General features: G+C 38.2%; 1 protein-coding gene across 4 annotated transcripts in view; it reads right to left on the reverse strand.

Annotated features, from left to right (window-relative positions):
* CCDC141 (coiled-coil domain containing 141) overlaps nt 1-14282 on the reverse strand; it is a 149840-nt gene that overhangs the window by 7977 nt on the left and 127581 nt on the right. For 3 of the 4 annotated variants that reach the window (XM_045196305.2, XM_045196306.2, XM_024561457.4), the window contains 5 exons: nt 9777-9917; nt 9287-9481; nt 7724-7907; nt 4720-4832; nt 2246-2362 (listed from right to left, as the gene is read on the reverse strand). In XM_045196305.2, coding sequence (XP_045052240.2) covers nt 2246-2362; nt 4720-4832; nt 7724-7907; nt 9287-9481; nt 9777-9917 — 750 coding nt within the window. The remainder of the gene's footprint in view (nt 1-2245; nt 2363-4719; nt 4833-7723; nt 7908-9286; nt 9482-9776; nt 9918-14282) is intronic. The other variant, XM_045196304.2, reaches the window with a different exon arrangement.

The following is a 14282-nucleotide window of genomic DNA, read 5'->3' on the forward strand; positions in this document are numbered from 1 at the left end:
TTGGGTCAGAAAAATGAGAAGCACTTAACTATTTCCAGGAGAAAATCTTGTGATTAACACATTCTTGTAAGAGTTTGGTGGGATTGTTCTTTCTGAGTGATGTCGTTTTTCTGAGGAAGATCAAAGCAATGTGAGGGTGTCAGAATTGAACTTAGAGATACCGTTAACGACTGTTTTACCTGCCCACATAGTATTTTGAGGAATCATTCCACCTGACCTATGATATACATGATAGAGATGTCAGAGATTGAGATGTTTAAAAGTGGGGATCCTGCTGCCCTTTCATTTTGCTTTCTGCACCAGCTCTGCTGAATGTATATGGGGAATTACGTCAGTGGGTCCTTGCAGCTAAAACTGTGGGCCTTCACCTTCATCCTAAACAACTGGTGCTCAATCATATCTTTCAATTTATATTAAAATAAAATGACTTTTCAGTGAAAGTAAATCTTTTTCTTTGTATTGAAAGGAATTTGTTCCTTCAATTTTTCTTCTAAGAAAAAGAAATAAAAGCAAGAAAAACTATTTTGATTAAATATAAATGAAGGTGTTTGCTTTGGTAGAAACAACTTCTGTTTTTAATCTTAGTAAATGTTAGTTGATCACGTAGGAAAATGGGCAGAAATTTTTAAAATGTGATGTTGGATTTAGTATCTTTTAGAAACTTAAGAAAATGTGATACATTTAATGTTATTCTTTATTATTTTCTACTAAGTTTTATTTTTATTCAATACATTTATTTGCCTTAAATGATATATTTAAATGATATATATATATATGTTTATTGTTCAACTACAGTTGTCCCCATTTTCCCCTCACCACTCTTCCCTGCCCCACCCCTCTTCCCTGCCCCACCCACCCCTACCTCCCACTATTTTCTAGTAGGTTTTAGTTGAAGGTGATTTTTGCTCCCCAGGATATATTTGAAAATGTCTATGGACATTTTTGGTTGTCATGAGTGGGTGGGGTGGGGATGGTTACTACGGCAATCTAGTGAATAGAGGCCAGGGATGCTGTTAAACCTCCTGTAATGCACAGCCCAGCCCAGACAACAAAGAGCTCTCTGCGCCAAAACAGAAATAGTACCAAGATTGAAAAACCCTCATTTAGACCAATCAGAGCAACAAAAGACTGAGATGTGAGACTAGGGTCCCACAAGATGACCAAAGTTTGGCAGCTTTCCTGTTCCTCAGAGAAGAACCAGGGTTTAAGTACCTTCAGGTCACCCCACAAAAAAAGGCAGCTTGCTCAATGGTTCTTGCTGCTTGGTCATTATATAACTGAGCTAGATTTTTGCATACATTTAACCTGTGGAAAAGGACCTGTAAACAAGGTCTAAGAACTGTATTGACTTCAAGGAGAGATAACTATTTCCCCATGAGGTAAGTACATAAGTGGAGAGATTTTTCTTTTTTAAGCCTCAGGTTACAAAAAAACATATTTCATTCATTTGGGGCAGTTGAGAATAGTGTAGATTCTGCTTGTGCCTTCAGTTCCTTGGGAGAGGGGAAAAAACAGGGAGCAGGCAGCTTGGCAAAGCAAAAAGTCCAGAGGTAATTATAGTCCAGCAGCTATGAATAGGGAGTGAGCAACTTAAGCTGAAAATCCAAAATGATGTGATTTAAATAATATGTTTGATATCATGATACAGTTGCATTTTGTGGGTATTTGCAGTTTTTGCTACATGCTTAATTTATCTGTACTGCATAGGTTTTAAAGTAATTTAAGCATTTCTCCAAATAGCTTAGTATTTCTATTTCAGGTGGACACTTAATTTTTGTGCCTGGAAATGTCTCAGATTCTATGGGAACAAGATACAATCTCATTTTATGTATTATGTATATAAATGGGTAGTGTAAACAACAAAACCATAGCTTGGTGGTGTAATAAAGAGGGAGAAGCGACACCTGAAGCTGGGATTGACTAGGAAAGGACGACGGGAAAGGCAGCTGAAGACGGGACGAACAGTGGTGGATTGGGGTGACAGCACGGTGTTTGAGTGGCTGTCCCACTGTCACTGTACAATGCTGTGGTTCCAGGAGTCATTAGGAGGGGCAGCAGAACAAAAGGACTACTAAGCAAGGGGTAGGAAGGCAGTTAGGGGTGAGGACACTCCCATCGCATTCACGTGGGAGATTCGATTCAGATAGATAAAAGAGGGCTTCAATTCACTTTTTTTGGCAATGCACAATGACTTGAACCCCCAAGCAGAAGTAATCAGTAGCTGAGGCTACATACTTTTCTTTACCTTATTCAATTCCTCTTTGAATACTGGCTGCTCATTTCTTACTGGTTCTTTCAGTAGGTCAATGGAACTATCATGGAAATCTTCTGAATTCAGGTTCCTCTTTAAAATGTCTCCCTGCTGTACAAAGAGATGGTCAGTGAGGGCCTGGGCCAGAGAAGTTGGAGGAACAGCACCACATAATCATCAGTTGGAAGAAAACAAGCCACTGGCAACTGTTTACTGAACATATTCCACATGAGACTGATGTTCTCCCACCATGTGACTTGTAAAATCATCCCTCTAAGCTCACAGTTCCCCTCTGAGAGACTCGAAGGTGTACAACATAAATGGGAGGGATGTTGTGGATGATGGAGAGCAAAGCATCAGAGGGAGCAGCAATTTTCAGGTTGTGTATCAGGAGTCAGGAGAGGAAACAGATCCTCAGGAGGTGAGGTGGAGGTGAGGAGGAAGTGATAAAGGTTGAAAAAGTGGAGATGTATGGCACATTCATACATTACTGGTAGCATTATAATTGTAAAACATTTATGGAATGCAATATAAGTATATATTAGAAACACTAACAATTGATATCATTTCATATATATATATACATATATATATATGACATTAATAATTGTATACCCATTTACCCAAATCTGGAGAATTTATGCATAGGTAATAACACAAGAGAAAGAAAAAGCTACGCACATGAAAAAGTTTATTGTAGTGTTATTTAAACTGGTAAAGAAGTTTAAAAAATATACACTTAACCAAAGAAAAAAGATAATTTGGTTGAATTAAAAGGCTAGCAAACTATTTTGAATGAAACTGGTATTCAAGTTTATGAAACGGAAATTCATACAGAAAAACAATGGTTGCTTGAAATTCTGCTCTGAGCTGGAAGCGCGTCACCTCGTCTCAGTAAGAACAACAGTCGTAGCAACCAGCATGGGCGTCTTCACAAGCCACCCTAAGACCTGGGGTTGGGTTCCCTATGTCCTCCACCTTACAGATCAGGAAACCAAGACTCAGGAAGATTAAATAATTTACTCAATATCAAAAAAGCAATAATCTGAAAAGTTGGTATTTCTAGGCTGCTGTGTCTTCCTCTAGAGCCTGTGATCTTAATCACCTCACCATTCTCTCCATCTTAAATAATTGGTTCTTCATCCAGTGGTAAGAACAGCACTAATCAAACCACTTTTGGACATGACATAGAAAAAATATGTATACATATAGTCTCCCTTTTAAGTGTATTTTGCTTAGACATAGACAAACATATTTTCTCTATAGTTTTAGCATTGATTTTCTTTTAAAATTTTTTAATTGAATTTATCAGGGTGACATTGGTTAATAAAATTATATAGGTTTCAGGTGTACAATTCTATAATAGATTGTCTACACCCTGTGTGGTGTGTCCACCACCCCAAGTCAAGTCCCCTTCTATCACCATTTATCCCCCTTGACCCTCTTCTACTTCCTCCCACCAACCTTTCCCTCTGATAATCAGCATACTGCTGTCTGTGGCTATGATTTTTTTTTTCTTTGCTTAGTCCCTTCACCTTTTCACCCAGCTTTCCAGCCCCGAGCTCCCCTCTGACAGATGTCAGTCTGTTCTCTACAGCTATGAGTCTGTTTCTACTTTGTTAGTTTATTTTGCTCATTAGGTTCCACATATGAGTGAAATCATATGGTATTTGCCTTTCTCTGACTGGTTTATTTCACTTAGCATAATGCTCTCCAGGTCTATCCATGCTGTGGCAAAAGGTAAGATTTCCTTCTTTTTTATGCCCAAGTATTATTCCATTGTGTAAATGTAGCCATAGCAATCTTGAGAAAGAAATTTGGAAGAATCACACTACCTGCTATCAAACTATACTACAAAGCCGTAGTAATCAAAATAGCATTGATTTTCTATTCCATGGATGATGACAATGATTAGTTTAATATTTCCATGAAGTTAAATGTTCAAAGAATATAATACCTGAAGATTCATTCTATTGTCTCTGGGGCCACAATTTGGAAGGGGGAAAACTTACATTCATTATTTATGAACAAAAACATAAGGCTACTTAATACAGACTTCAGTTTGACTTTAACGGCACACATTTATCCGTTAGGATGTGATCCATGAAAATGTAAACAAGACACTTTATTTGTGTTCAGCCACCATTCTCAGCAAAGTTTTTTCTTGGCAGTGGTGGAAAAGAAACAGATTTAATGATCAGAAATACCCAGATCATTGTGTTAGAAAGCTGTGAAACAAATGTGCACATTATGTCCCTTGAGAACTTCCTTTAGAGCATCTTTGCACCAGAAGACATTTGGTCAACACATTTTTAAAATTTTTTTTATTGTTATTCAATTCCAGTTGTCTACATTTTCTCCCCATCCCTCCACCCCACCCCAGCCAAACCCACCTCCCTCTCCCACCACCCCCCTCACCACATTTTTATTTATGTCACCTTATAATACATATTCTGAGAAGACATTACCTTCAGCTTTTCTTCGAGCTCTGTGAGAGAACCACATAATTCAGTAATAGACTCAAGAACTTCTTTGTGTTTGGCCACTATTTTTTCAGCATATTTCTGCCCTTCTTCAAAACCTGGGAAGGAGAATGAATAAAATTATTTTTAAAGGTCAGCTCTTTGGCAGAAAAGAAACATTAATTCATCCCCCAGTGTCTGGTGTAAGGGCTGGTAGATAGTAACTGCTTAATAAATACACGTTGAACAGATCAATAAATGTAGGCATTTTTTTGAGAACCAGGTATTCTAGAAAAATGGTTACATTTACTGTACCGTGTCTCTTTTATGAAACCTAAATAATGTTGCCGTATTAATATTCTTAAAGCTCAATTCTAATCATTTTTCTCTTGTTCAGAACATTCAGGGGTTCTTGGCTACATAGAGAAGTATACATTCAAGGCCTTCCATAGTTGGTTTTAACTTGCCTCTATCAAATGTGTGTTACCCTAATTCTCTCACATATTTAATCTCTGGCCAAACTGAACAAGCCAGTCTTCCTACAAAATCTTCACAGCCACTGGGCAGTCATTCCCGTACTGGGAATACACTCCCCCAGTTTCCTGGTTTTGCTGTCGAAATCCTACTTACTTTTCAAGCTTTACCTTAAATGCCATCATCTTTGTGAAAATGTTTTTAATCTTTCCCAACTGGATTTTATCTCTCCCTATTGGAGTAACAATAAAAATCTCTACAGTGTAGTGAGTGCATAAGCATTTTGTATGCATTATCCAATGTAATCCACTTCAAGTAGGTTCTTTTGCATTTTACAAATGAGGAATCTGAGGCTAAAAAGAGCTTCTTGAGGTAACCCAGACAATAACTGGAGGACCAGGGATTTGAACCTGGACTATTGGAATCCAGAGTTTAGGTTAACTTTATTGCACATTGTTATGGGCTGAGTTGTGTACTTCCCAAAATTCATATGCTGAAGTCCCAATCCCCAATATCTTAGAATGTAACCATTTTTGTAGATAAGGTTTTCAAAGTGATAATTAAGTTAAAAAGAGGCCATTAAGGTGGGGCTCTCTTCCAAAATGACTGGTGTCCTTATAAGAACTGGGAGAGACGACAGGGGTATGAGTGCCCAGAGGGGGTCCATGTGAAGGGGCAGCAGGAGGGTGGCCATCTGCAAGTCCAGGAGAGAAGCCTCAGGAGAAGCCAACCCTAACAGTACCCTGGTCTTGGACTTCCAGCCTCCTGAACTGGAGGAAATGAATTCCTGTTGTTTAAGCTACCAGTCTGTAGCATTTTGCTATCACAGCCTGAGCAAACTAATATATTTTATACCTTTCTCGGTGCCTTTGCCATATCGTGATTTCTAAGGTGGGACTGTGGATTCCTGAATGAAGTTACTAGGTTTTGTCTATATCAGTTACAGTTCCTAGTGTATAATAGTTACTCAAAAAAAATCTTTGAGATAAATTCGCTTGCATTAAAATCTGGGTTCAGTAATGCTTGGGTGGCCTGAGAGAGTTGACATAACATTCCTAAAGTATCTTACCTGATGCAAAGTTTTAAGAATATATAACTTCCATGCTAAACAGAAAAAGACTCATGCTGTTTATATATTCACTCAATGATTCATATTTTCATCAAATATTTGTTAAGCACTTAGTATGTACCATGAAGAAGTGAAGTAACAGGCAAAATCCCTTTCCCAATGGAGTTTACATTCTGGTAAGGAAGAGCAGAAGCCAGACGGATGACTATAATTTGTTGGCTGATGATAAGGATCAGGACCAAAATCCCAAGCAGGACACAGAGTCCTGCACGCTGGGAGGGGGAGGAGTCTGTGCGCACTTACCACGTCTGAAATTGAGTGGGCACTGAATACAGTGATAAAATATACTTCCCATGCCCTCAATGAGCTTATGGTCAGTAGGGAAGACACAAATAAAGAGGCAATTATGCGGCAGTGTGGAAAGTAGAATAATGGAAGAAACTATACACAAGGCTATGAGAGCAGAGTGCTCCAAAATTTTGTGGTGCAGCTTATACAAAAACAATAGCAAGAATGCATCATGATAGTAGCTTTCATCAACTTTTCTATCTATATTTGATTATTGTATGCTTCTACTCTTTATTGGGGGAAATCATTAACAATTCATACTCATTAATTTAATGTTAGTTAGTACAGTGTATATTGTCCTACACATTTCTAGAGAAAACGTCCCTCTGACAGCAGCCCTGGCAGCCAGAGGAAGCGTCCTGTACCACCTGTTGCTATCTTCGTTTCGGGCTCAATCTGTCTGGTCACTGGGAGTAAGTCTTCGTCTCCTAAGTAATAATATCAGGGAATTCATGAAACTTATTCCTCAGCGCCCTCAAGGACTGCCATTACCCAGAGGGCTTCTTAAGTGGGGGCCTCCTTTAGATAGAAGGACTTCTCAGGTAACACAGCTAACAACTTACCTTTCCTAGCCATGGAGAAGAGGAAAGTAGAACCCATGAGATGATCCTTTTAGCTTTCCCATTAATTCCACAAGTGACAGGAAGGCAAGAGAAAATTTTCCAGCTCTTCCTTATATCCATGAACCATAACCCTCATAGACATGAGAAGGCTGCAGACTTCTGTCTTAGCTTGATACTTAAAGTATTATGGGAATTTTGTATGTTCTTCAGGAAATCACGCTAGTAGAAGTTAGATTTTTTTGTCTATATAAGCTGAGTATTGTCCTAGTTTTATTACCCTGGAGATAGTCAACAAGAATAGAGGATACAAGTAGATAGAGAAGGAGGATTTACATAAAGCAGTTAAAATCTGCAGGCTTCATCTGCAGGCAGAAGTTCCTTCCTCTGTTCCCTAGTGTTTACTTTTGCTGGTTGTGGGCTCTTATCTTGAGCCTTTTCCCTAACTAGGTGGGTGTAGCGAAGACTCAGCAGGCTTGCGTGCTCTGCCGTCTGCTGGGTTAGGTTCAGTTAGCTTTGTTTCATGGGGAATCACTGCATATTTTAAAAGAGACCTCACCATATAACCGCTGAGCAAGGTCACTGATTTCCTGAATCCTTTCTTCTTGCTGAGGCACTGAAGGCGTGATAAACTTATTGAACTGCTGGTGGAGAATTTCCACAGCTTCTCTTGTCTGGCATTCTGTGGAATATTTCCCAACTCTTACAACTGTGGCACTTGCGTCTTCACACCAAAAGTGACACTAAATTGAAATGGAACAAGGCATAGATTAAAGAGACACCATCACTTTAATGGTTTTCATTTTGGCCACTGAAGTATCAAATTTAAATGTCCTCAAACTTTATATTCACACTAGTTTGAACTCTCGAAGTTTTAATTAAAAAAATATCAAAACATGATCATATACTTTGCACTTGGATATTAGAGTCAGATAAGGAAGTGAAGTATGGAAATTTGTCTGATTTTCCTGCCTGCTTAGGTTCGCCTGAAGCATAATTAAAGGAAAGATATTGCATACGTGCAAGAACAGGCAGTGAAAAAAGAATACGGTACTGAAAAGAATCCAAATACAAGCTGGAAGGAAATAAAAAGCCCAAACACACACAATCCAGCCTAATTAACTTAAATCATTAATAAATGGATACACTATTACCTGATTAACACTTAAATGGCTTCTCTTTTAAGAATGAGATTTAGTCTGGATTTAGGAAATATCATTTAAAGAACAGCATTTGACCTTTTCTTTTTTAATAGAAGACACTCAGTCATATTTTCAAAGCACAGTGGAGAACTGAGAGAGTTTCCTCACTAAAAATAAATGACCGTGTTGGAAGGAACACGTCTCACCAAGGCCAAGGCCTTATGCTGAGCGAGGAATAGAAACAACGGCTCTGTTAGGAGCTAGCTTTAAGTAAGTGCCACGGAGCTACAGCAAACCAACGTCTTAGACATAGAAGAATGACCTCGATCCTTCTTAATATGGTGTGAAATCTAAAAACTCGACTGCATCAGGGGTACAGAGATTTTTCTTTAATCTCAGAATAATGCGCTACAAAGAACACTCAAGAACTGCAAGTGTAGATTTTCTTCAATATGAAGTGTGCAAATACAATAATAACTTTAATTTCTCAAATTTCATATATTTTTTGTATACTCTTCCATTTCTCCTCTTGACAAAAACAAAAATAACGCCAGTGACAATTTTCGTACCCGAAAAATCCTACTATCACCTTTTCTTTCTAAACAATTTCATATTCTGTGAAGCAACTAAGTCACTCTGAGTATTTTAAACAGGTACCCAGCAGTGAACACAATCCCATGACGAGTGAAACACCGGGGGGTGGCGAGGTTAGGGAGAAGAGAAACTCTCATACGTTGCTAGCAGGAGGAAGTCAGTGAAGGCTTTCTGAAGGGCATTCGGACAACACATTCAAAACCTTGTAACATTCGTCCCCTTTGGCTCAGCAGTTCTGTAGGAAACTGTCTTCAGGAAATAATCACGAAAAGGAGCATGATACATGGCCTTAATGACAATAATAACTAATGCAGCATTGTTGTCAAGCATCAGGGTAATTGTCTAGAACAATGTTACGATATGGACGGCATGCAAGAAGGGGGTACCTCTGCGGTCATCTCCTGGAGATGCTCTGTCAGGTCCAAATTCTTCTTGTAATCTGTTACAACTTTGTCAAACTCCTCCACATGTTTCTGCAAATCCTTCATGGCCTCCAAGAGGACACTGACTTTATTATTTGGATAATTTAAGAAAGAATCAGAAGTCTTATTCTCAACTTTTTCCATTTTCCTTTTCAAAGCCTGTGCCAAAAAAAAATTTTTTTAATGAAATTCAATTTTTATTTAAGAGGTTTGCTAGTAATTAAATATTGGAGAAAAACTTGGAAAAATGATTGTAGATTCCTCCATTATAATATGCCCAAATCATAATTTTTACAATGTATTTTGGGAAGAATAAGTTAACAAAAAAAGTGGGGACAGACTCACGGGTACAGAGAATACGACAGCTGTCAGAGGGGCATCTAGACTTGAAATGCAAAATGGTTCTGCAGTGGCTGGCGGAGCGCATGAGAACACATACCCGCTTTTTCATTACCTGCATTTTTTCAGCGTACATATCAACTTGTTGAATTTGATATTTCAGAGCCTTCAGATTCTTGGCTTTTTCATTTTTCTTTGAGTAATTAAACTTCAAATTGTTAAATTTCTTTTTGATATCTTTGAATGACTCTCTGAGCTGCAGGTCAATAAAAAGAAAGAGCTGATTGCCTTAAAGTGAGAACAGTAATATTCACTTGTAATACATGAAAATATCTAAACACTTTAAAATATTCATAATCTTCAAAATATATTCAGAGTGATTTTCAACAGAAAACAAGCCTGCTAAGTGAACAGTGTGAATTTATACATATCCCCAAAACATAAGTAATTATGAATTCATCTTAGCACTTTTACAGTTGTAATTTATAATTAGCATTACAGGTATAGAACATCATTTGGCCTCCAACCAATAAAGTTTTTTTTATCACATGATGGACTTCAACAACTTTAATTTTCCTATTTGTGCTTATTTGATATCATTTTTTCCATTCATTCCATTCTCTGTGTGCTAATATTTGTTTCAGCTCTTTCCATCCCTTAGTGCCCTCTTACAAAGGAGCTGTTCATGTTGTACAGGTCAATATTTTGATATTGGGGCTATCTAGAGTTTAGTGGGGTTAAAGAGGAGACTCCTTATGAGAAATAGTAGGAAAAGGACTTATTTGCCCAAATTCAGCAAAAAGTGTTTTTCATGAACACTTTCCAATAGAGACTTAATTCTTAGATACAGACCATTAACTTGAGAGGTCCCTCAAAAATGAAAAAGTAAAGTGACAGTCGTCACTAATTATAACAACGTGAACTTGTGTATAAACGAGGTATATGGCTAAACGCTGAGAACAGGGCTAGATGATGACGGCCTTAAGAACAAACAGTTCAACTTGCCAAGTGAACCAAAACCTTAAGCAGTCAGTTCCATTGAACACTACTTTCTATGCCCCTCTCTACATTCAAGAAGAATAAACATTGACAGACCACTCTCTTTATGTTATCAGCAAAGGAAATTACAGAGAAAACATAAACCTCAGATTACATGGAAGTATTTTAACATAAAAAATGAACAACGTCATGTTTGATAAATTTGACTATGATGAGGAAGTCAGAAAAACATTAATGTTCTCTTCAATGACAGCAAATAAATTATTTGGGAGGGAATAAAGGCTGCGTACTTGCTATATTTTAAACTTCTAACACAGAAAAACATATCTGCATTAGAAGATGCTTGATTTCTCAAAATGCTTATTTCAAAATGTGCATATTACGAAACAAAACCTTGACCTCACCTTTAACCCTTCCTGGACACAATTATCTATAAAGCCCTAGCAGATCTTCGTACATGGAAATCAGTACGCTGACGTAAGTTTTGCATCTGACACATCTGTACTTAATCAGCATTATTTTATTTGGTAAATTTCAGTGTCGAACAGTAGTTTTAAGCTACAAACTAAACCAAGCACAAATATCACATTAAACATTTAAGTTGATCAATCAGTAATATTCTAAAGGAGCAGAAAGAATTATAGCTTTAAAATTTGAAAACTGTTTCTCCATTAGAACTCAAGAAAATATTTAAAAGATCATATTCAGTTGTTATATTTATAAAATAACCAGTTAATATTTGAATTCTTTGACATTTGATGTTTTAAAATGCATGTGGTTAATTTTAGTGGGAATGGACAAATAAGGTCAATTTTATGGGATAGAGACCTACAGAGACTATATACTGAATTATTCACATAAAACTTTTGGAAGAGCCCTGACTGGTGTGGCTCAGTGGATTGAGTGCCAGCCTGCCAACAAAAGGGCTGCGGGTTCGATTACTGATCGGGGCACATGCCTGGGTTGCGGGCCATGTCCCCGGTGGGGGGTGTGCAGGAGGCAAGCACACATTGATGTATCTCTCCCTCTTTCCCTCTCCTCTCCCCTCTGTCTAAAAATAAATAAATAAATAAAATTAAAAAAAAAACTTTTGGAAGAAATTTTTTTCTGTGAAGTCAAAATCTGCAACTATCATTATAACATCCAAGGAAATCAGAGACCCTTGTATCTTTAGGGAAACATGTTCCCAGTGGGGAGCTAGTGTTTAGTGAGCACAGGGTTTCCTGTTTAAGATGATGAAAAAGTTCTGGAGGTGGTGAGTGGTGATGGTTACACAAACTTACCACCACTGATCTATACCCTTAAAATGGGTAAGATGGTAAACGCATACTACAAAACCATTTTATGTTACATGTATTTTACCACAGTCAGAAGTAAAGTTTTTGTTTTCAATAAAAATAAATCAAATTAAAATTAAAAATAAAGCAAAGGGTAAAACTAACATTTCCTATTACTATTTTCCATTAAAAACTAAAATACTACATTCTCTTTTACCTCTTCCTGGAACATGACATATACTAGGTGAGGCAAAAGTAAGTTTAAGTGGTGACTATGAAAAGCAGCTTATTCTTGTATTATTATTTATTAACCATCGTATTATTTTCTATATGAACAACTATAAACCTCCTCCTGCCCGCCTTGTATCACACGCTTCAGCACAGGAAAAGGAAGAGGGGCCCTGCCACCGACCCCATGATCACTGGGTTCCATCTGCTCATCTAAATGGGAAAACTGTCTATTTGAAAACTACATGATGAGTGGAGAAAGGCGGAACCTTACCCCTTTAACTCTAAACCAAGAAATTTTAAGTCCACGTTGGAAGAAGACATTTAAGACTGTTAATGGTGAGTGCAATTTTAGTGCTGTCTGTTTCCGAACGCGTACTTCCCCCACACAGGGTTTATAAGGCCAGAGGACGCTCGTGGCAGTGTGGGCGTGTGAAATGGGATCGGCTTCTTTCTGACACGGGAGCTCCTCTGACACAGTGCTGGCACTTTTCCCGTTGGTCCTACTGGAAATCCCTCATAAATCTTGGGCCTCCCCCAGCTCTATTCAGGACTACTGCAGCAGTAGTAGAAGGCAGTATACATGAGCTACCTTCACACACACAAATTTTTTTCATGCTTAGTTATGCTTAATTTTCTTACCTGCATATTTCAGTATAAAAACTTAACTTCCCATTCCCCACATAACTTGTGATCATAGTTTTAAAGGAACTGAGTGCCACGGTTGCTTGACTGTGGTATCATTGTTCACGCAGCTGTCTCTAACTTTAGGTAGCTTGTCAACAATGGGGAATGGTGACAATGGCTAGGACAACTGGTCAACTGCACCACGTAAGCCAGGAAAAACACCCAGAGCTTGGGGCAAGATAAAGTTTACCCAATCAGAAATATTTAAATGTTGTTTTAATTCATGTTCATTACATTTAGGAAAGTCTTAAGAAAATCAGGAGGGAGATTTTTTTTCCTAGTGAATAGTGTGATTTTCCTATCTTTCCACTGGCTCAGCTCCTCCATATTTGCTATGGAATGAACAGACTAAGTTAATGTAGCCATAATTAGGAGAAATAGATTAAGACTTTAAAACTGTAGTTCTTTTGCCACTAGCAGAATGAGCATCTTCGCCAAATGTCCCAGGGAGCAGGAAGCCTCTCAGGTTTAGGAAAGAACAACGCTTCTTTGAGAAGAAGCAGAAGAAAAAGAGGCTGATGACTATGAGGGTGGCTTGCTATTCTTAGCACTGGTTGAGGCAGCTTTGGCACAAGAATGTGTTATTAGTAAGTCTGTTGCTGACAAGGCCAATTTATGTGAGAGACATGGGACATTTTAAAACTGAGGATATGTATTTCAAACAAAAGCCTTTCGTTAGAACTATGGCACAAGTTTGGCCAGAAGCAAAAACACAGAACAAGTAGTGCATTTCTCTTCATACCCATTTCATGAGCTTCGTCTCCTGCCCACTTGTTGTGCCCATTCCAGAAGAAAGCTCTCTGACTGATGCTCACTTTTTGTGAGAAAAGCTGCAGTGTTATCATCTTCCAGGGATGTTTGCATTTGAAATGAAGGGATTCGAAAACTCAAAAAGGGCCAGAATGATTGGTTATACAGTTATTAATGGCAGACTATTAATCCTTACAAGACTTTCTGGCCCTTCCTCCTACCCAGCAACTGCACCACTTCTTGCAGTGCTTAAGGCCAGTCTGGTAGCAGCAGAAAGCATGGCGGCTTGGAAAGAGAAGACATGGCTCCATTTTACCTTGTAGGTGGCAGCAAGTCTCAGCAGTACCTGTTTTATTCATTCTGCAAGTTTCGTGTGTTCATAACATATTTAAGTTTTATTTTCTGGACTTTATAGCTGTGATTTTATACTTCAGCTCTATTCTTTCGGAAGAGTTGTTTTGCAGATGGAAAACACCAAACATAACAGATTTTAACCCTATGACACAGACATTTTCAGAACAAATCATAATAGTTCCTGCTCTCTTACAAGTACTATTGAATGGGCCCACTGTGGGATCTGACGAGAGGCTGGGACTAAGTCCCGTGGGCTTTAATTAACCCTGGTCTCTGCTTGCACAGACTTCTGCATTCTGATGACCCACCTGGCACACAGTAGCCAG

The sequence above is a fragment of the Desmodus rotundus genome, chromosome 2 (genome assembly GCF_022682495.2).
Source record: "Desmodus rotundus isolate HL8 chromosome 2, HLdesRot8A.1, whole genome shotgun sequence".
NCBI lineage: Eukaryota > Metazoa > Chordata > Mammalia > Chiroptera > Phyllostomidae > Desmodus > Desmodus rotundus.